At 43.6% G+C, this 21866-nt stretch overlaps 1 protein-coding gene across 1 annotated transcript in view; it reads left to right on the top strand.

Annotated features, from left to right (window-relative positions):
- Positions 1 to 18489, top strand: part of F13A1 (coagulation factor XIII A chain) — a 193780-nt gene extending 175291 nt beyond the window's left edge. The window contains exons 14-15 of the mRNA XM_070403447.1: positions 10762 to 10898; positions 16643 to 18489. Coding sequence (XP_070259548.1) covers positions 10762 to 10898; positions 16643 to 16796 — 291 coding nt within the window. The 3' untranslated portion in view covers positions 16797 to 18489. The remainder of the gene's footprint in view (positions 1 to 10761; positions 10899 to 16642) is intronic.
- Positions 18490 to 21866: the final 3377 nt, after the last annotated feature.

Genomic DNA, 21866 nt, shown 5'->3' on the forward strand with positions numbered 1-21866 from the left:
AAGACTTCAGTGAAGACTCTGGAGCATAAATATAACATTACTAGAGGCCCAGTGCACAAAATTCATGCACCTGTAGGGTCCCTAGGCCTGGCTGGCAATCAGGGCTGATCTGTGGGGTGACTGGTGGGGTGATCAGGGGCCCCCTGCTGGCACCCGCCTTGGTCAGCCTGGGGCCTGTGGGCTGGGGGCAGCTCCTGCGTTGAGTGTCTGCCCCCTGGTGGTCAGTGTGCATAATAGCGACTGGTCATTCTGCCGTTAGGTCAATTTGCATATTAGGTTTTTATTATATAGGATTGTCCCCCTCCCAAGAGTTGGAACCTCTTTTCTTTCTCTTCCTCAAAGCCTTTGCCCAAGTCATCATCTTATTCTGGGAATCCCCAGCTCAGCCTGGGGACTGCAGTTTCCTGGCAGCAACTTTGCAGCTGACTTTAACGAGCCCCATTTTTAGAGCAAATAGAGGCCAACCTGGAACAATATTGAGCCCTAGCAAAGGAGTTGGCCAGTGGACATGTACTCACATCCTTATGGACCCAGTCTTTGATTACATTCTTCCCGCCAATCATCATGCATGAGTCATAGTGTGTGATCCACATATGGAAAATGGCAGGGAGAGACATTCATTAAACTTTAATGAGCCTGCATCTCTTTTTCCATGCTATCACAATATTTTGATGAAAAAAAAGTATATTTTATTAAAATCAGACATAGAATTTTTCTCTGCCTTCCCATGTGTTGATGGTTGTAAGAAGCTTTAAGTCAGAAAAAGACTCAGGCATTTTGGTTTTTAATGAACATCTATTTTTAGGGAAGGATGGAAGCAATGACAGGAATTCAGCTCCAGGCTGCAGACTGGTTTGTCTGGAATCTGTGGTGTGTGATGTGGGAATAGCATTCTGGTGGGGTTCTCCCACTGTCAGTTAGCAGTGAAGGTTTCACATTTTTTCTGCTCTCACCCAAGTCAGCTAGAACAAGAACACCAGGAGCCCCTTTTGTAGAGACACAGTAACCTATAATACTTAGAGATGGCTGCAGTCAGACCACCTGGGTGCACAGTCCTACCTGCTTTGGGCTAATTACTCAACCACCTCAGAAGTGAAATGGGTACCATAATAGTACTGACCTCACTGGGTTTCTGGGAGGGAGCAAAGAAATCCTATATAATAAAGAGGTGATATGCAAATTGACAGTCACACCCTTGCATAAGATGGCTGCCCTCATGTGGTCACAAGATGACCACCCCCATGTCATCACAAGATGGCCACCACAAGATGGCCAGCAGGGGAGGGCAGTTAGGGGCAACCAGGCCAGCAAGGGAGGGCAGTTAGGGGCAACCAGGCCAGCAGGGGAGGGCAGTTAGGGGTGACCAGGTCAGCAGGGGAGGGCAGTTAGGGGCAACCAGGCAGGCAGAGGAGGGTAGCTGGGGGTGACCAGGCTGGCAGGGGAGCAGTTAGACATTGATCAGGCTGGCAGGGGAGTGATTAGGGGGTGATCAGGCTGGCAGGCAGAAGCAGTTAGGTGCAATCAGGCAAGCAGACAGGCGAGCAGTTGGGAGCCAGCAGTCCCGGATTGTGAGAGGGACATCCCCCGAGGGGTCCCAGATTGGAGAGGGTGCAGTCTGGGCTGAGAGACACCCACCCCCCAGTGCACAAATTTTGTGCACCGGGCCTCTAGCAATTCACATAAAGAGCTTTGCATGGTACTTTGATCATAGTAAGTACTCAATGAAGACCAACATCTATTAGCTTTTACCACACACATTTTTCTTCTCCTCCTTTTTCTTTCTCTTCCTCTCTCCTCTTTTTCCTCTTCTTCTCCTTCTCCTTCTCCTTCTCCTTCTCCTTCTCCTTCTCCTTCTCCTCCTCCTCCTCCTCCTCCTCCTCCTCCTCCTCCTCCTCCTCCCCCTCCTCCTCCTCCTCCTTCTTCTTCTTCTTCTTCTTCTTCTTCTTCTTCTTCTTCTTCTTCCTCTTTTTCTCCTTCTACTTCTACTTCTTATTCTTTCTTATTCTTATTCTTCTTCCCCTCCTTCTCCTTCTTCTTCCTCTCCTCCTCCCCTTTTGCAAAATAATTAAGCCACTAATATTTATAATACTATTTATTGTAATTATAATCTATACTAATAAAAGGGTAATATGCAAGTTGGTCAGGATGCCCTCACATAATGACCAAACAGCAGGCTGCGTGGGTGACAAGGCTGGCAGGGGAGTTAGTGAGGGATGACCAAACAACTGAACAAGCAGGCTGCATGGGGCGACCAGGCCAGCAGGGGGGTTAGTGAGGGACAACAAAACGACTGAGCAGCAGGCTGCATGAGGCGACCAGGCAGGCAGGGGGCGGGGGGGGGGGGGGCAGTTGGGGGCAACCAAGCCAGCAGGGGGAGCAGTTTGGGGTGACCAGGCTGGCAGAGGGGGGTAGTGAGGTGCGACCAGGCCAGCAGGGGGAGCAGTTGGGGGCAACCAGGCTGAGGGGTGGGGCAGTTGGGGGTGACCAGGCCTGCAGGAGGGGAAGTTAGGAGCAATCAGGCAGTCAGGCAGGTGAGCAGTTAGGAACCAGCAGTCCTGGATTGTGAGAGGGATGTCTGACTGCCGGTTTAGGCCTGGGGATCAGGCCTAAACTGGCAGTTGGACATCCCCCAAGGGGTCCTGGATTGGAGAGGGTGAAAGCTGGGCTGAAGCAACTGCCCCCCCTTGTGCTATAATTTCATGCACTGGACCTCTAGTTACATATAAAAGACAAAGTTTCTGTGGGTTAACATCTATAATGTTTGTGAGAATGCTTAGCCCATGCCAGGACCTGGTAGCTGCTGTTACAGTTTCCTCCTTCCCTGCCTAGTCCCATCTATGCCTGGAAATCCCACAATCATGCCCTGAGAACTGCTCAGAGCAGCATGTGGCCCTCTAGCCTAAAGTGAAGGTAACACTCACCTGGTGGCACTGAATCTGACCGCTGGGTGTCAAGTGTGTGCGATGCTCCCTATGGAACCCTCATGTGTGGGAAGCCAGTCTTTGAAGAGCCTGGAGCAAGGCTAGGTGAGAGAGCAGAGGACCTCCATTCAGGATCTGGGAAATAAATTCTTCTGAGTGCCATTCTAAAACTGCTCAGGTGCCAAGACCTTGGTAGTATTATCCTGTAGAACAAGTCCTGCAGGATTTGCAGAACATCTCTAAACCCCTGTAGAGCTCATCTTCTCATATGTGTTAGGAGTAATGCTGCTAAGAGAAAATATAACCCTTTCTATGTATATAATTTTTAAAATTACAATCATGAACACACAGGTGCTCCAAAAATTTTAAAAATTTTTTAAACACTTAAAATAAGAACAATTGACTGTTTCCAAAATTTTTAAACATGAGTTTTAATGTGCTTCACTGCCCTAGGGCCCCCACAAGTGTAGTTGTTGGCCTAGATTGGCACTAATAAGATTGTAGCATGCATTTACCCCTTACTTATTTTTTTAGTTGACTAAAAGAAATTTCTAGTGTTTATTAATCTTTTAGTTTAGTGTGTCACTCATTTATTCATCAATTTCTTGAATTCACTCAACAAATAGTTATTTGGTGCTCCCTCTGTAGATAATTGTAGAAAATGCTTTTTTAAAATTATCAGAGAAAACTCGGCATTAAGAACATTTTTATTGACTTTTTCTTTGAAAGATTGCTGGTGATGGCATTCAGCAGTGCCCACCCTTGGTCAGCTGCAGGAGCGCAGCTGCACTGTTCTCTCAGGGGCTGACCACCCCTGCCACCAGCCTGTGGGGTTCCTCCTGCATGGACAGTGTCTACAGGGCCTACAGAAGTTGGTAGTTCATACAAATCCACAAGCAGAATGTCCGCTCCACCAGCTCTGACTGGCCAGGCCTCTGTGCTCTGGACTTGCTGCAATGAGCATAACTAACGCAGGTCACACGAGCTATGTCCCTGCCAACCCTCCCCAGGGTGCTGGGACCTACCTCTGGGTGGGCTCCACTCCAGGCTCGTGCAGACTGGGAGGTGGAGTGGCTGTGAGAGCACCAAATCCAGCCCACTCACCACTCACTAAGCCATGCAGAGAGTTGCACCCACCCCCAAAAAAGGGATGCCCTTGCCTAACTTGTGCAGTCACACCCCAGTGCTGGCTCCACATCCTGCTCTCTTCTGATTGACACACTATTTGGCTTTTTAACAACTGTTCAATGTTGTGTTGTAACTGCAGCCCAGAGGTTAGGTGTGGAATCCTCCTCATGCCCTGGAAGCCCCACTTTCACCAGAGCAGAGCAAGGCTGGGCTGCTTGCTGTGGTGGGTACCTAGGCCCTGCTCCTACAATATCCCAACTCATATATCTTTATCCCACAGGAAAGGTTAAACTTGGGGAAGCCATTTGAGATGTAATAAGTGCTTCCAAAATGCTTGAGGGCCAGCGGGTAAATTGTAATTAACTACAGTTTTGTGTTGTTCTGTGAAAACCTGAATATTTGAAACTTTCCATCAAGACAGAAAATGAAAAGAGAGACCAGGTTCTAACCCTGAACCCTGAATTATTTCCCCCATATCTCCAACCAAGCACTTTTCTCCCTTCCCACCTCCCCGTGTTCTCCCTGACTGTCACGTGTCCCAGGACACACACCTCTGCCCTGCCCGTCCCATGGCCCTGCAGGGGGAGGTGGGGGCAGGTGCCCCAGGATTGGACTTCTCCCCTTCTCTTTAGAAAGTGTTGGTGGAGGCTCCCAGCTTGGTGGTTCTCCTCCCCAAACCTAAGAACCGAATCCACCTCATTTCCACAGGGAACTCGGGGATGAGGAGGTCCTCATGTCACCCTGCAAGCGTGTCTTCCTTTAAGCCTCAACAGCATTTAGATGGGTAAATGCTAGCGTGTTTCAGATGCTCTGCCTGATCCTTTCACATTAAACCCCGCGGTAACCACCTAAGAAACCAGGCCCAGAGAGCTCAAGCCACTTGGCCCAAGGACACTCTGTGGCAGCCCCCATCCTCCCCCGCCCCCGTCTTCAGACCTGAGTCCAGCAGGTTTCCCCCCAGCTCCCCACTGGATGGTCACTGTGTGTCTCAGCCACTGTGGTTGTGCCCCTCGGTGCTGTCCTACACCGTTTCCGGAGAAAATCAAACACAACTGTCTGACCTCCCATAATGAGGGGCTCTGAGCAGATAAAGCCTTGTGATCTGGGACTGTCCCAGGCAGGGAACCCCAGTCATGGCTTTCCATGCTCAAGTGCTGACTCTCCACCCACTGATGGCCATCTGTCACAGAGGAGCAGACAGTGGGGGTGCTCCATCAGCCAGGAGGACACACCCTACGCCATGGCCATGGGAGCCCTGCCGCCAGAGTGTGCACATCTCCGTCTCCCTCCCAAGTCCAGCTGCAGAACAGCCTGTATCTGAGAATGGAAATGAGTACCTGCTAACCAGGTGCCTAAAACATAATTAGCTCTATGCTTATCCGGTTTGCTATTTTTCTTTTTTTTTTAAATATATTTTTTTATTGATTTTTTACAGAGAGGAAGGGAGAAAGATAGAGAGCTAGAAACATCGATGAGAGAGAAACATCGATCAGCTGCCTCCTGCACATCTCCTACTGGGGATGTTCCCGCAACCCAGGTAGATGCCCTTGACCGGAATCAAACCTGGGACCTTTCAGTCCGCAGGCCGACGCTCTATCCACTGAGTCAAACCGGTTTTGGCAGGTTTGCTATTTTTCAATCTTAGTAAAAGACACACATAAAATAAAACATCAAGAATAATGACTCCTATCCACCTTATCATAGAATCCCACTATGTTTAGGCTACTTGTTATTTTTTTAAATGATTATCTCCATCTTTACCCTTAGTAGAAAATCCTATTATCATCAAGTAATGTAATATATCAAGGCCCCAAGGCTATCTTGCCACATTTCATTCTGGCATAGAAATCTAATTCTCTCCCCATAAAGTCGAAAAGACAAAGTTGGATAGTATATATGTTTTCAAACTTAATTCAGGGTCAAGTTATAAAATCATTGTGCTCAACTGATAGTTTAGTAATAGTATAAGGTAATACAGTCAATGATTCCTCAATGGTTTCAGAAAATAATGAGCCTATTTCCAGCAAAGAAAAAGTCACTATTTTTGCTTCTCTGCTGTGAAAGATCACAATGTATGTGGTGTTTAAAGATGAATGTTTTAGAGTCAGAAAGACCTAGATTTATATCTGGGTTCTACCAACTTACCATCTCTGTAACTTGGGCATTTTGTCTGTTGTCTAAGTTTCAGTTTCACATCAGTGGGATGTGTAATGATCATGTCTACTCCCAAGCTGTAGGGCAGTAGGAAGGACTAACCAAGAAAAAACAAATAAAATGATGAGAAGAATGCCTGCATTACTAAGTGAACAGCATAAAATGTAAGTTATCATTAATATTGTGGTTACTAATCAGAGTAAGTTAGGGGTGTGATTAAGCAATGACTGGGGCACCAGACTGTTTGCATTTAGGTCTCCCTTCCCCTACTTACTGTCTGTGTAAACTTGAACAAGTAACTTGTCTTCTCTGTGTCCCAGTTTCCTCATCTGTGCAATGAAGACTCATAGCATCTACTCCACACAGTTGTAAGGATTAAACGAGTTAACAGCATTGTTCGATGGGACTTTCTATGATTATGGGAATATTCTAAATCTGTACTGTCCTATATGGTAGCCACCCACATATAGTTACTGAGTACTTGAAATGTGGCTAGTGCAACTGAGCTGAATTTTTAATTTAATTCACTTAATTTAAATGTAAATAGCCACTCGTGGCTAGTGGCTACCATTTGGACAATGCAGACTAAGAACATTGTCCGACTGTCTTAACCCATTAGCACTTGAACAAATGCCGTTGTTGTGTGGTAGCCAGTAGCGGCAGGTGCTGATGAGCGTAGGTTACACACAGACACCTGCTTCCCCCTGCAGTGACCACAGGCTGAGGAGGAGAAGAAAGTTCATGATTGAAAGCATTGGAAGTAAGGGGTGTGGGGTGAACTCCTACATCATATGGCTCACATTGCCAACTAAATTCATTCTTTCTCAAACTTTTTCCTTCAATCCCACTTCAGTTTTGAATATAGTTATGTACATTGTAAAGCATATACTCCATAGAAGAAATCTTGTGATTTCCTAAAAGGTAATTTCTTCCCAAAAGTTTGTGTGTGTGTGTGTGTGTGTGTGTGTGTATGTGTGTCAATAACTTTCTTATTCACCAAAGAATCAGTTGTCATTATCATTGAATAGCATAAAATATAAGAACTCAGTATGTTAATATTGGTGAATGATGTTTAAAGTGGAAAAGCATTTTTTGTCAATTTTTCAATACAGAGATATTTTAAATGGAAAAATTTAAAGAATCAGGACCATCAAACCTGGAAAATAATTTAATAACACTGAGTATAACATATGCTTTATCCTTTTCTCTGGTTCAAGTAATAGCTACCCTTCTCTAAGGTGAATACACATAAAAGTGTCTTCTTGATCTAACTCTCTGGATTGCTAAAGGCTCCCTTTACTTGAGGTTTTATGAGAGCAAGGAAATCAGAAACATAATTATGCTGATATGAAAATTATTTTTACAGCATCAAGGAAAAGCAGTGTAGATTCCCTAAAAAATTAGATTTGAACAGACATTTTCAGCCACAGTGGTCATCATCCGCAGCATTTCATAGATACCACAGCGTGGCACACCATTCAAATACACACTCAATATGAAAATACTGTGCCTATGTTCCATGTTCCTCAACAGAATGAGGGGAAATATCTCCACTTAAATTCCTAAGCAGAAAATAGTGATGTTAAATTTTGGACAGGCTTTTACATTTGGTTTGGTTTGAGTTTTAAGGCTCATTATCATCTCAGTAGTTAGGCGAAGGAAGTTTAAATTTGGGTATAAGAGACAGATGTCAGGAAAGTGACACCGAGTCTCTGACAATTGCAACAGAAGCATTCTCCAACCTGGAAGGGCCCTCTTTTTTCATCTTCCTACCCCTTCCAAGCCCCTTCTCCATCCCAGGACCAGGAAAGGCTGGGCATTATTTATATACTCCAGCTGCAGCTAATTATAGAGATAATCTCTGGAAGCAACCTGATTAGACATGACATGAAATTACCTAGAAGACTTAATATTTTAATCATATTCATATCTAAAGCCTACCCATGAAGGCCCAAACACACACGCCAGCTTTTCAAATACCTGATTTCCCCCATCACTGTCATCAGTGACCAGGAAAGATGCACGTGGCTTTCCACAGCTGGCTCTTCCCGTGGTGCTCACCTCCCAGTGTGGAGATGGTTCTCATCCTGGAGCCCCGAGCCCCCGAGGGCCATGCAGAGATCACAGGGTCTATCCAAATGAACCCCCTAAAACTACTTGCAGTTGTGCATGTCTCATATTTGTCACTGTATAAATCTGTGGAGGAAGAGTCAGTAGATATTTTCAGATGTTTTAAGGGGCTTGTGCTCAGACTTATACAAGTATACAGGAGGCAGATGGCTCCAAAATACCCCCCCCCCAAATTAAAATGATCAGAGCAAATAATGTTACTAGTAGTGTCTCTGAAGGAGCCCTACTTTCTCGAATTTAGACAGTTTTCATAGATGTTATCTTTAGTTGTTTTTTTTTTAATGCAAAAAGAAATTTTCAACTTAAAGTAGACAGGCCCTACCACCTGAGATGCTAATGTAATTGTTTGGGGAGGGCCTAGACCTCTATAATTTTAAAGTTTCCCAGTGATTCCATTGAGCGTGCCAGGCTGGGGACCACTTACCAAAGTGCTGCACACACTGCCTGGCTCACAAGCCATGCTCGGTGGTGACAGCTGCTGTGGTCACCTTCATGGTCACCGTCTGCTCCACCCCTGATTCCTGTGAGCCTGCTCTCCACCCATCCCACCCCGGGAGATGGGGATCTGAATGTAATAAATATGGATGGGGAATCAGCTACAATTTTCATTTTTCTTACACATTTAAAAAATCCCATAGATATAGGTTTAGTCACAAACTGTATGTTCTAGATTAAAGCCATAAAGTTCTATTCTTGACTATAGAGTCTTCTTCTCTGGGCAGTGTCCTTCCCCTTTCATTAGAAAGTCTCATTTCCACATGACATTTTCTATATGACACACACTGCTTAAAGGAATAAGGTATAATAATGACTGGGTTGTTGTATAGGAAAATCAAATAACCATTAAATTCCTTTTGTAAGCAGTCAGCCTAATAATTCAGTGGTCAGCAAACTGTGGCTAGCAAGCTACATGCAGCTCTTTGGCCCTTTGAGTGTGGCTCTTCCACAAAATACTGCCTTCTGCACATGGGCCACGAAGTTTCAATCGCACTATAGGGGCCAAAGAGCTGCATGTGGCTCGCGAGCTGCAATTTGCGGACCACTGGCCTAATTGAAAAATATTTATTGGGCATTGGCTAGTTATTGGAGTAGAAAGTAGGCTAGAATATAAGCTGAATAAAACAAACTCCCCCAGCCTGGCTGATGTGGCTCAGTGGTTGAGCTTCAACCCATGAACCAAGAGGTCACTAGTTCAATTCCCGGTCTGGGTACATGCCCAGGTTGTAGGCTCGATTCCTAGTAAGGGGTGTGCAGGAGGTAGCTGATTGATGATGTTTCTCTCTCATTGAAGTTTTTATCTCTCTGTCATTCTCCCTTCCTCTCTCTCAATAAAAACATTTAAAAAAAAAAAAAACTCCCCCAAGCTTTGCCACTTCAAAAAGCAGAAGCTGCAATGCATTAGCCTTTGCCATGTGTCATGATGCTTTATATGTACTATGTAATCCTACCCTTTTATTGCAATGAAGGACTTTTATTATTATCTCATTCCCAAATTACTTAGTGCTTTACAGTTCCGTCCACGGGATACACCGCCCCTAAGCAAACAAGCTAATGCTATAGGCACCTGGACATGTTCCAGCACATTGTGTTGGTGTTGGGAAAGCATGTAGTTCTGGGTGTGTGGCACAGTGTGGCACAGAGTAAACACAACTACTGGTAATAGCATTCCCTTAGATCACCCCATAGAAGTGTCAGTCAGTTCAGAGCCAAGGAAACTGAGTCTCAGAGAGGATGAGGAATTCACAAGACCCCACTCTTAGGAAGTGTTGAAGCTGGCATGGAACTCTGGCATCTCCTGCCAAACACCTGATCCTGCCGAGATATGGATAAACTCACCCACAATTAGCTTCACCCTCTCCTGACTCAGATGTTGTAGCTGCAGATGAAGTCTCTTCTGACTATTTTAGTGTCCAGCTTCCTCTCTTCAAGTTCAACAGTAAGGACTCCCTCTTTGAACATAGTTCTTTATAGTGTTTCTAATAGTGAGAAGGCACCGGCTCCCTGGAGCATTTTTTCCTCTTGAACTCGGGAATTCCCCAAGTCCTGGTAAGAAACCTGAGCCCTATCCAGAAGCAGAGTTCATCTGGCCACCCTCACCACGAAATCTGTTACTACACCAAATGCATTTCCACTGCCTGCTGACAAAGAGCAGCCAGTAGCCAAGCTATTAACCTGAGTTCTAATTAAGGTGGTTTTTATAATGAGGAAAAGAGTGTGGCTCTAATTAGTAATTTTCCATCTTTTTCTCAGTAGGTATCTCCCAGTCAAAGCAATAAGCTATCTGCATCACACTGGTTCCTTCCCTTGCCAAAAAATAATCCTACTGCAAAACAGAAGCAAAAGTGAAGGTGGTTGAGGACACAGGAGATCAGAGAGAGGTTTTATGTGCTGCTAATGAGCTGTGTTCTCCCCCCAACTCTTCTCTTAGGTCCGTGGCGCTCAGATGGTTGGTTCTGACATGGTTGTGACAGTCGAGTTCACCAATCCCTTGAAGGAATCACTGAAAAATGTTTGGATACGCCTGGAAGGTCCTGGAGTGATAAAACCAATGAGGAAGATGTTCCGGTATGTGCTGAAGGGTTGTGGGGCTGTGGGACATTTAGTTCTCCGTCTCTTTTCCAAACTCACATCTAATTCCCAATGAAAATGTCTCAGAGGCTGCCACTTCCTTACTGGCATTTCTGTGGGGCATGAAGTAAAAATAGGGCTGGTTTGATCAAACGTCCATCACTTAATTCCTAAAACCATCCAAATGAGGTGGGTACAAGTATTATCTTCCTTCGGGAGGAGAGGAATTTGAGGCTTTGAGAGGTCAACTGATTTATCCTGAGGTGCACAGCTTATAAGAGTGACACCAAGATTCAGACTCAGGGTGGCTGATTCCAGAACCAAGTGTCCAGCATTTCTGTGCCTTACCACTTCCTCATGTATCAATTCTACTAATGTGTCAAATATGTTACTAATAGCATATATGTCAAATCTGCTATTCCTTAAGTGTTCCTTTTCTTGGATTATTTCTTCCCAACTCCACCTCCCAGACTTCACCAGCCCAAGCACTCAGGAGAATAAAGGTGAGTCCGAAGAGTTCTAGACTTTGTTTCCTAGTCAGGGAACCAATGACTACCCCAGGCCCGTAATAATAGAAATGAAAGTCTGCTTTATTCCAACCTAGCACCATCAGATTGTGCCAGACAGTTCTCAGCTTCTTTGGCTTCTACTGACAAATACTGTCACCCACAAAACAGACCAGAATGCTCAGCTAGCACTAATTGTTAAAAAACAATGTACCTTTTGATCCTACCAATGGTCTGAATTCTGTCATCTGGAGCTATACACAAAATAAGGCCCATCTCTCTTCCATCTAACTGCTTGCAAATATTTGCAAACAACTGTCACATCTTCCTTAAGTCTTCTCTATACCTGCCCTGACTTTATTCCTCTCGCCTCTAATATGGTTTTAGATCCCTCCCTCTCCCACATCCTCCAATTTGTCAGTATTCCTCTTAGAGTGTGACACCCAGAATAGATCCCAATCTCTGAGGTTTATTACTTTCATTTCTACCACAAATAAGTCCCTGTCGGCATCAATCAATCTAGCAAATTTCCTGTGGGGTGACCTTCTAAGGTATAGAAAGGGAGGTGGAGGGCTTTGGAAACTGCCTGATGACCAGATTCGTTGTAGATTGTCCCAATGTCCTTTATAGAAGCAGCCCTGTTTTGTAATCTGTGGGACAACTACAAGGCCTCCTTCACCCCTTCTGGGGCACCTTTAAAAACCAATTTGCCCACTAAGGGCTCCCTGCATTTCTTTCAAATTACAGTGCTCACAGCTTCTGCACACCAGAAGTGATGCCTGATGCTGGTGGATGCAATAAACAGCAGACAAAATAACTTGAGTGCTTAAAAAAAATGCAAGCACAAAACATAACAACCTTCCTGTGCTAATAGGAAAGTTGCAGGAGGAAAAAATAATTAAATTAGAAATCAACCCTAGCTTGAGGGAGAGGTCAGCAATAATAGCCCTGCTTTGTCAGAAACCATAGTCTCACTCACTCGTTCTCATACCTTCTAACCTGAATCAGGTGCAAGAATCGCTTGGCAAAGTGAAACGTTTCTTCTTCAGCACAACCCCCTACTGAATACAATTTTTGCTTCTCAATCAGTAACCCCACAAGCCTCATCTGAGGGTACTTCTGCACCTTTACTCCTGCTACCTTTATACCTTGGCTGTGCCGAGAATCCCACCTTGATCGAAAGCCAGTGGATGAAAGAAACAATCTGTGTGTTAGAAGAAAGAGTAATGCTCACACAGTACAGTGACCCACTACTTGGGATGTATAAGGCTCAAAATAGGTGCATTGATTATTGTTAATATCTGACCTTGGGGTGGGTAAAGTAGTGTGAATAGGAAAGGATGAAAGAGGCTAGTCCTTACATGGGCATACTCTGCCTTAAGGTACTATTACTAGTTACTTCAATATATTGGTCTATGGCAGGTAGGTAACAGACAGGACGCCAGGTCCTCCATCTCTCATGGGAATTCAGATCCGGGGGTGGATCTCTCCAAAGTCAGGCAGCTTTATATTTCAGAAACTGTCAAAATTGTTATATATATATTAGTGTAGGCTTGGGACTTTGGGGAGAGCACTGCTTTATCCATTTCCTCCTGACTCCAGCACACACCACAACCAAGAAATGAGCCAGCGATGCCCACAGCCATATTGCCAGATAGTTAGAAACACTCCACAGTGCCCTCTGCTGCCAAGATCTGGTCTAAGAGTGGCAGGTCTATATAAGGACTTGGGCTCTTGAAAAGGGCAATTCTGTAGAAGCAGAATCCTTCACAAGGTTGAGTTCCTTTCTAGGCCACACTCGAATAGTAAAGGGAGTCACCACCCCGAGGTCCACCCACACCCCTGCAGGGGTCCTAGAAGGTAGGGTGTGTCTTGCTCAAAACAGTGGGTCTGGAAGGTAGGAGCTGGTGAGCCGGGAATTGAACTAGGAACAAGGAAGGCAGTGGGTGCCGTGTCATATTCCTTGATCAGGGTATAAGCTAACTCTGCTCTGAGAAAGTTTACCTTCCTGCTCTTCCCCCACCTCCTCTCACAGAATCTCAGCTTTCAAGTTTCTGCCCTTGATATTCCCAGGACATAAAATAATTCACCTTCCAGATTCATTTTTCTCTTTTAAAAATGATCAGGTTCAGGGAGTTATTTCATGAGAAAAGTTCCCCGACTTTGTGATTTTGGTTTAAATGTTGAGTTTTTCAAGTAGAATGGAAGCTGAGGGCTAGACCCATGGAGGACAAAGCATAGAGAGTTGCAGTTTATTGTAATAATAATCCCATTTGCCCTCATGTGTTCAAGATGATAAATGGCCAGCATATCCCGATGGCTCAGCACATTACCGAGAACCATTTATCACCACATCCATCCGCAGGCAAATAAGATTATTCCAGTATTACTCCACTTACCAAGCGGGGGAAAGGATTTAGTTCTCTCTTTCTGCATCTATTTGTCTGTAGGCAAATGCATACCTAGGCATGCATGTGTGTCTTCATGTAGCATCTTTGTGTGATGCTCAGATATGATAAGTGTACATGTGTACATGCATGAGATACAGGTGTGAATATCATCATGTGGGCAAGTTTATGAGTGAGCACAAATAATGTGAAGCTCAGAGACTACAGTTTCGGTCTGAGGGAGCTACCTGCATTACATGGCTGCAGGCCAGGTCCCTGAGTAAGATGACCATTTCACAAAGTGTTTCTGATTGATCACTTGGGGAAACCAGAGAAGGGAAAATGAATGGATTGGGGTAAAAATAGCACAATTTATTGAGAAATAAATATCTCAAAACTATATTCTTATTGAACTAATCACTGCAAATTAAGGATGGGTAACTTTTTTTCCACACACAAGCAGGAGGAATCTACTGTCCTAAATTATTTTGCAGACGGTCCAGGCAGAGAAAACAGCAGCCACAAAAGTGACTGTGATAATAATAAAAATAACACCACATACCTAACACTTGGCACTTCCCATGCCTTACCATAGTTCTAAGCACAGTACAAATATAAACTCTTCACACCCTGTTCAATATCCCATAGTATCCACCTTTTACAGGCGAGGAAACCCACAGTGAGGTCAGTGATTTTTAAATCTTGAATCATAAAATCAATTTACTGAGTTTGAAAACTACATATATAGGTTATATGTGTGTCCTTTCACATAGTTTGGCTTTTCTATAACTGACTTAAAGAATTTATATAGTCGCATTTATAAAGAAAAAAATTATGAAAAGTGTTAGCAAATACCAAATTAATGGAGACATTTAGACTATCAGAGTAAAGTCAATGCCTAGAGCAGCCCCAAAGAGAGAGGTTCCCAAGGCCTCAGTGCCTTTCTCAGTTCACGGGCCCCAGATATGACAGAGAAAGGGACTTCTTATTTATTATCCGGATTTCTAGGACTTGGGCCTCTTTCCTTTTTTGCCCCAGAGGACACACCCACAGCCAGTTGAAGTATATATTGTTATAGTGACGTCTGAGGAAATCTTTGGTTCCAATTTACATAGCATAGGTCAAGCACAGGTATGCGGCCCATGTTTCTCCCTTCACTGTGGCTCTGTCTAAATGATTTAGTGTGGGTCCAACCCCGAGAGCAAATAGGAGCTCATGTGGCTGAGGCCCTTGGACCACTCCAGACTTCACAGTTCTTCCTTAAAACACCTCCAACCACCCTGAGTCCAAAGCTACAGTGTTACCCCCAGATCCTTTGGTCCCCCAGGTCCCTCCACGGTGCTAACAAAGATTCCCTCCTCCAGTCCCTGGCAAATCTATCTATGGGTCTATCCACAGAATTCCTCTACACAATGCCTTTCTCATTCTGAACACAAGTGCCTTTGTCATGTCCCTCAGTGTGTCTTTCTTTTTCCATCATCCCTGACCATCGGGCTCTGTGGCCATGTAAACTTCCATATGTCCCTTTGGATCTTGGTTTCCTCGTCGGTAGAATGAGACCATTGAACTAAGTGATTTCTAACTGCTTTCCAACCCTCACATGCTGGGCCTCAGTACCCCCTGGAAATAATCAGATTCCTTACCCCTTTTTTCAATTCATTTCCCTGATGCTCTCCCAGAAAAGCACTGGCCCAGGGTCCCATGCAAAGCCACCCAGTATGTGCCCTCCCTGAGAGTCAGAGAGCAAAGACCAAGAATCCGCCATGAACAGCACTTACCTGAGAAATCAAACTTGTGGAAAAGCAAGCACAGTGATCAAAAAGTCATCTTCTTATAGAGTATAGTATGAAATACAGTATACAGCAGTAGAAAGAGCATGGATTTGGAAATCAGATAAACCTGGGTTCAAATCTCATCTCTGCCAGTTAACAGATCTGTGGTCTTATAAAAGTTGCTTTGCTTGTTTAATCTTCCATTTTTCTTAACTTTAAAATGTGTCAAATAGTATCTAGCTCAACCATCATACATATAAAACCTGCTGTAATCTCCTCCTGAAGCTGACATGGGTGATATATGTGATATGCCCCCAGAGAAGCTTAAAACCTCCTAACCCTGATTGACCTCAGTTACTCACTGCAACAGGCTTGGCCATGAAGCTTAGGAAGGCCTCAGAACATGGGCTGCAGAGCAAGAGGAGAATACCAAGACCATCAAAGGCTAGGCTCTCTATCAGCAGGCAACTGATGAGGAGCAGAAAAGTGCATGGGCAGAGGACCCAGTTTGGTGGTTGAAACAGGATTACGAATTACAGAGCATGCAGATACTCCGAGTCATTTGGTAGCAGGCAGGGTTATGATCTTGGGCCTGGGTAAAGGTCTACCCAAGGAGGCTGGTGAGAACTAATCAGAGTGTTGGCACCTCAGCAAAGGCATCCAAGGGATTCAGATAGGAGTCGAGTCCCAGATGGGGACTAGAGTGTCAAAAAAATGAGCCAAGGCAGTTCAGTCACATTGGTGAGGCTACTATGGAGGCTTGGGAACAAGTTAGAGTTCAGTTAACTCGTGGGTGGTACGGCTCAGCCCAGCTCCACTGTACACTGTGTGGACCACATATACTGAGAGACATGCTGATGCATCCATGAGGGAAAAAACCGTGGCCCAAGGGACTATCACTGGCAGACTCTGGCAGAGCTTCCTCCTTTGGGTTGTAACTAGTGGAACCAGTCAGTCTTCTACCCACCCTCAACTGAGAGAAGAGAGCAGGGCTTCTCACTGCCTCCTGATCAAGGTGGGAAACTGGATCTGCCTCTGCGGGAAGTAAAACCTTTCCTCTCTTTTCATCCTTCCAGTGAAATCCGGCCCAACTCCACTGTGCAATGGGAAGAAGTGTGTCGGCCTTGGGTCTCCGGCCTTCGGAAGCTGATGGCCAGCATGACCAGCGACTCCCTGAGACATGTGTATGGCGAGTTGGATTTGCAGATTCAAAGACAACGTACTGTGTAAATGCACAGGAGGCTGAGACGGACCCAGGCACTTGGCCTCTTGTAGTCTTGGCTGAGGAAATTCTACTGCAAAAATAGTTAGCTCTTGCTTTAACTTAGTTGTGAAGACCCAGGCAGGACCGGACAGGGTGCCAGAGCGAGGATGCTGTGTATTTCAAAGATAGACTTGCCCAAACTCAGGCTATTCATAGTGGGAGCTAGTTTTTCATTGCTCTACTTTCCAAAGGATTCTGAGGATTAGCTTTAATTAAGCCCTAATTAAACCCTCATATCTCATAAGAGTAAAAGTCATCATTTATCATCACAAATGGCTGCAGCTTCAAATATCAGAGGACTTCCCTTAGCAAGGGGATTTGCTAAATACCTGGCCTCATGTAAAACAAGATTTCTGGTCCCCCATTTATACTTTTATAAGGGTGATATACTCCCCCAAATGGAGGGAAGCACATGATTCAGTCCTAAAATTCTATTTCCCTTTCTTAGAAGCAGGTTCTGCCCTCCATGTCAGAATATTTTCCCCATGGATTGAGTACAACATCATTTGTCTTCTTGGCAAAGCTCAGGAAAGGTCTTTTATCTTGCACCTGCAGCAAAGCAACTGCCTGCCAAATTTCACAGATTTGCCTTGTGAGAAGATGTGGCCCCCTATTAACAAATTGCATTTGTGAGAAACTTAATCACCTATGAGGAACTAAGAAAGCAGGTGCAATGCTCAGATCTATTAAATAATGCAGTTTTATGGTGCATTTTATAGGCGGTGTCACACCATGGCCTGATTAGCAGGAACCAATAGCCCTTACTTTAACCCTTTCTGGGCTGCAGTACAGGCATACCTCAAACCACCACAAGGAAGCAGAGTATCCTAATAAAGTGAGTTGTAGTTGTTTTGCTGGTGAAGGGTCTTGCCTTCAATTTGTAAACATTGCAAGGATGCCTGTACTAGAAATTAATGAGTCTAGCTTGCAACAGGAGGAATCAGGAATTAGACTCTTTAATTAGTAATTATACTTCACCTGTCTCTCTGGGATCATTTTGCATAATGATACATTTTAGAGACAGAATATACCCAACAATTTGGAGAAGCAGGAAGATTTAGTGACCAAACCTGTGGGAGGATGGGCAGCCACTAATTCTCTCTTGTCCTTCACATCACCCATGTTCAGACCTCAGGTCATCACTCAGATGCTGAGAGGTAATATGGACTCTGCCTTGCAAACAGCTAGTAGTACTGCTGACCCTATAACAGAGGATTCTGGCATCATTTGTATTGTGCTCCAAGGTATTTATTTGCAAAGCTGATGCATGGTCAGAATTACCCCACTGATATGTCTAGGGTGTGATTTAGGTCAGTAGATTGTGATTCTTAACAAACAAATAAAAAAGAGCAGAAGAAACCTGAGGGAGAGGCCAGAATGGAATTCTTAGTCTATATAACCACATTTCTAAGTCTTTGAGACTGTTTATGAGCTCTTAGCACCAGGAGTCCATGAAGGTAGCTAGTCCCCTATGGGAACATCATACTAACTCTACTAAGTAATCTCCCAGCATTTGCCAAGCCTTCCAATATCCAATTTTAAAGTTAAAGGCATTCTGTGAGACTGTCAAGCCGATTTAATGTAGTATATTCTTATTAACTAGAATGTAATCAAAGCTTAAAATAAAGTTAACCTGATTGTGTTTGCATCTGCACAAAAGTGAATGCTTTGAATTTTCAGTATAACATACTACTACTCAATTGCTCAATAAATCACCCTTCATTAGTAGGTCACCCACCTGGACAAGAAGACAAGCATTTCTCCTTTCAAAAAATTGACCATAGTTGGTATTGATGTCAAAGTAAGTTCTCCTTGCTGCTCTCTCTATATTTTAGCCACATTCACTGGAGGAAGCGGGTTACATATTTAGTTCAAAAACCAGCTTCTAGAAACTTCCTCATGAATGATCTCATTAATCATTAGGGTAAATCAGTGGACAAGCCAGCGTGAATACCTATCGTAATGAATACTTGTCATAATGAACACCTTTTGTGGTCTTAGAGATAGAAAATATATGGCAAATATGCACAGGAGAGCCTACATTCATGGTAGACATCACTCAACAACTGTAGCTCATATTGCACCTCAGAGACCTTCTCAACACAGTACTCCAGGAAGCTATTACCAACTAATTTGGAGGTGGCACACAAAACTTATGTGCTATGTCTACTTTAGAGCCAGTCCAACTCTTTTAATAGCGAGATTCTATACCACATAATAATACTGTGGCTCTACAAATTATATTTTAGCAATGGTAAGCAATGTATCTTAGATAGCAGCAGAGATTCTAAATTCTAGTTTCTGCCTATACTAGTCCTCTGTGCCTTTGAAAAAATCCTTATTTGAGTTTATAGCTTCAGTGGCTAAAGAGGGGTAACAATACTTACATTTCCACAAGGTTCTTCTGGGGAATATATCAAGCAAACCTTGACGTCAACACATGCAAAACTATGGGAAGATAGATGATAGAAGATAGATAGATAGATAGATAGATAGATAGATAGATAGATAGATAGATATTGTATGAATATATATATATATATATATATATGGTTTTTAAAAAATACTTTTACTTCATCAACCTTTAAAAGGAGTAAATATAATTATTTCCAAACTGTTGATGAAGAACTTAAAAAGGTCTAAGAAGCCATGTGTCATGGCAAATTAAGCGGGGGCAGGAGTATGCAGTGAAATCAACCTCTGGTTTTCTGTACACTCTTTACATCCCTTGTCTCCCCAGAGTTTTAAGAATGCTGATCTAAAACCGACTTCAAGATTCTTTGAAGAGCTGCAGTATAACAAACAAAAACATGCACAAATTTATAATAGTAATGTGGAGGGAAATAGAGTTTGTGCTAGACTCATTGGCAATTAAAAGGCACAGAATTCTAGGTGTAAGTTTATTTATTAACATCCATCCAATATTATTAAAAAGTTAATAAATAGTCAACCAACCCAACCATCCATTTATTCACCTTTTCTACCATTCAGCCATCCTCCCAAAATTCAGACAGCCAGACAGACAGCCTTCCAACGACCTATCCATTCTTTATTCCAACCATCCATCTAACCACCCAACCATTCATTAATAAATGCATGCAAGAATGAATTTTAAAAGTATTTATTGAATTTTAGGCATCATACTAGAGTTTAGGGATTCAAAAATGGAAAACCCATGGTCCATACCCAGAAAGAGTTCACAAGCCAGAGGAGGAGCCAAATGCATAAATCAAGTACAAAGGGATAGATGTTAGTACAATATCCCCAAAGTGCCATGGAAATAAACAGAAAAAGATGCATGAAAATGGCACCCCCAAAATCTGCAAGGATAATGGGAAAAAGGTTTAAATAGGCTCTTAAAAAAAGAATAGGAGGTAAGTTGGAGATCATTTGACAGGAAAGAGCTCGTGTAACAGCCTAGAGGAAAGAAAGAGCATGGCCCTTTTAAAGAACTGAAATTAGCTTGGCATGACGAGGTGGGGAATATCCAGCAAGGGGAGGCAGAGCTTTTCATATTCACCATAATGATGCATGAAATCATTCATGAGAAAGTACCTGCAAAGATTCTTAGCCACAGAAATGCAGGTTTGTGTCAGAGCTAGAGCACTTCCAGGAATGAGAATTTGTTCTTCTGGGCCATGTTGTGGAGGGAGGCTAATAGAGGCTGCTAATAACACACTGGATGCAGAACTAAAAAATATAGATGGGTCAAGGCCCAAAGAGTATGGTATAGAATACCTATCTCAGGTCAGTGTGGCAGGTATAATATTGGGGTGTGGCTGCATTTGGATTCAAACATGGGAAATGAGATGTAGACAAAGTGGAAAAGGTGGCATGTTGGAGGGTGCTGTCCATTTCAAAAACTGATACAAATGTGTGACAGACAAGTTCCTAGAGGCTAAAATTTGGGTTCCATTTAGACATGACAATTACCATGCACAAGAAATGCTGAAGACCCAGGATCTTGTTCTGAGGGCCACGCTCACTTCTGTCTTGAAGGTAAAGCTCTCCAACTCAGTACCCAAGAAACCAACTGATTCTAGAGATACTTCTCCCCATCTTAGGGCAAGATTTTCCCTCTCTTCTCAGCACCTCAACTCATTTAGACTCAGTTTTACTTTCATAAGACTCTATAAAAAAGGAACACAGGACAACAATAACAACATCTTTTGAGTATGTCTGTCAGAAATTACTGTAAAAACAAATATAAATAAATGAGAAGTGGGGGGGAAAGCACCTCAGTTGCAGCAGGAAAACTTACTAGAAAATAGTGCTCACTCCAAAGACAATGGACTTTTTTAAAAAGATGCTTGGGCCCTAACCGGTTTGGCTCAGTGGATAGAGTGTTGGCCTGCGGACTGAAGGGTCCTAGATTCGATTCTGGTCAAGGGCATGTACCTTGGTTGCGGGCACATCCCCAGTGGAGGATGTGCAGGAGGCAGCTGATCGATGTTCCTCTCATCGATGTTTCAAACACTCTATCCTTCTCCCTTTCCCTTCCTCTCTATAAAAAAAAATCTAAAAAATATAAAAAGATGCTTGGTAAGTTTACTGCTGATACAATTACTGAACTCCTATTAATTTTCACATTAATTAATCATTGTTCTAGGACAAGTAATTAAGCAATATTTCACCATCCCTGAAACTAATCAAACATAAGGGTACTAGTGAATATTTCTATTAGTAAAAGCAAGTGCCTATAACACAGAAAGGATTCTTTCTCTTCTTTCTGATTTGAGCAAGTGGGCAAATATAGCAAGTGAAATAATTACAATCAGACTTAGAATTTATCTTAAAGTGATAAAGTATCGTCCTGGCCAATGTGGCTCAGTTGGTTGGAATGTCATCCTGTGGGTTGTCATCCCAAAGGGTTGCGAGTCAGATTCCAGTTCAGGGCACATACTCAGGTTTAGGGTTCAATCCCCAGTCAGGGTGTGTACAGGGTGTGTACAGGAGGCAACTGATAGATGTTTCTCTCTCACATTATCTCTCTCTCTCTCTCTCTCTCTCTCTCCCTGTTCCTCTCCCTCTCCCTT

Source organism: Myotis yumanensis, unplaced genomic scaffold (genome assembly GCF_028538775.1).
Source record: "Myotis yumanensis isolate MYYU_CA2020_CCGP unplaced genomic scaffold, mMyoYum1.0.hap1 SCAF_2, whole genome shotgun sequence".
Lineage (NCBI taxonomy): Eukaryota > Metazoa > Chordata > Mammalia > Chiroptera > Vespertilionidae > Myotis > Myotis yumanensis.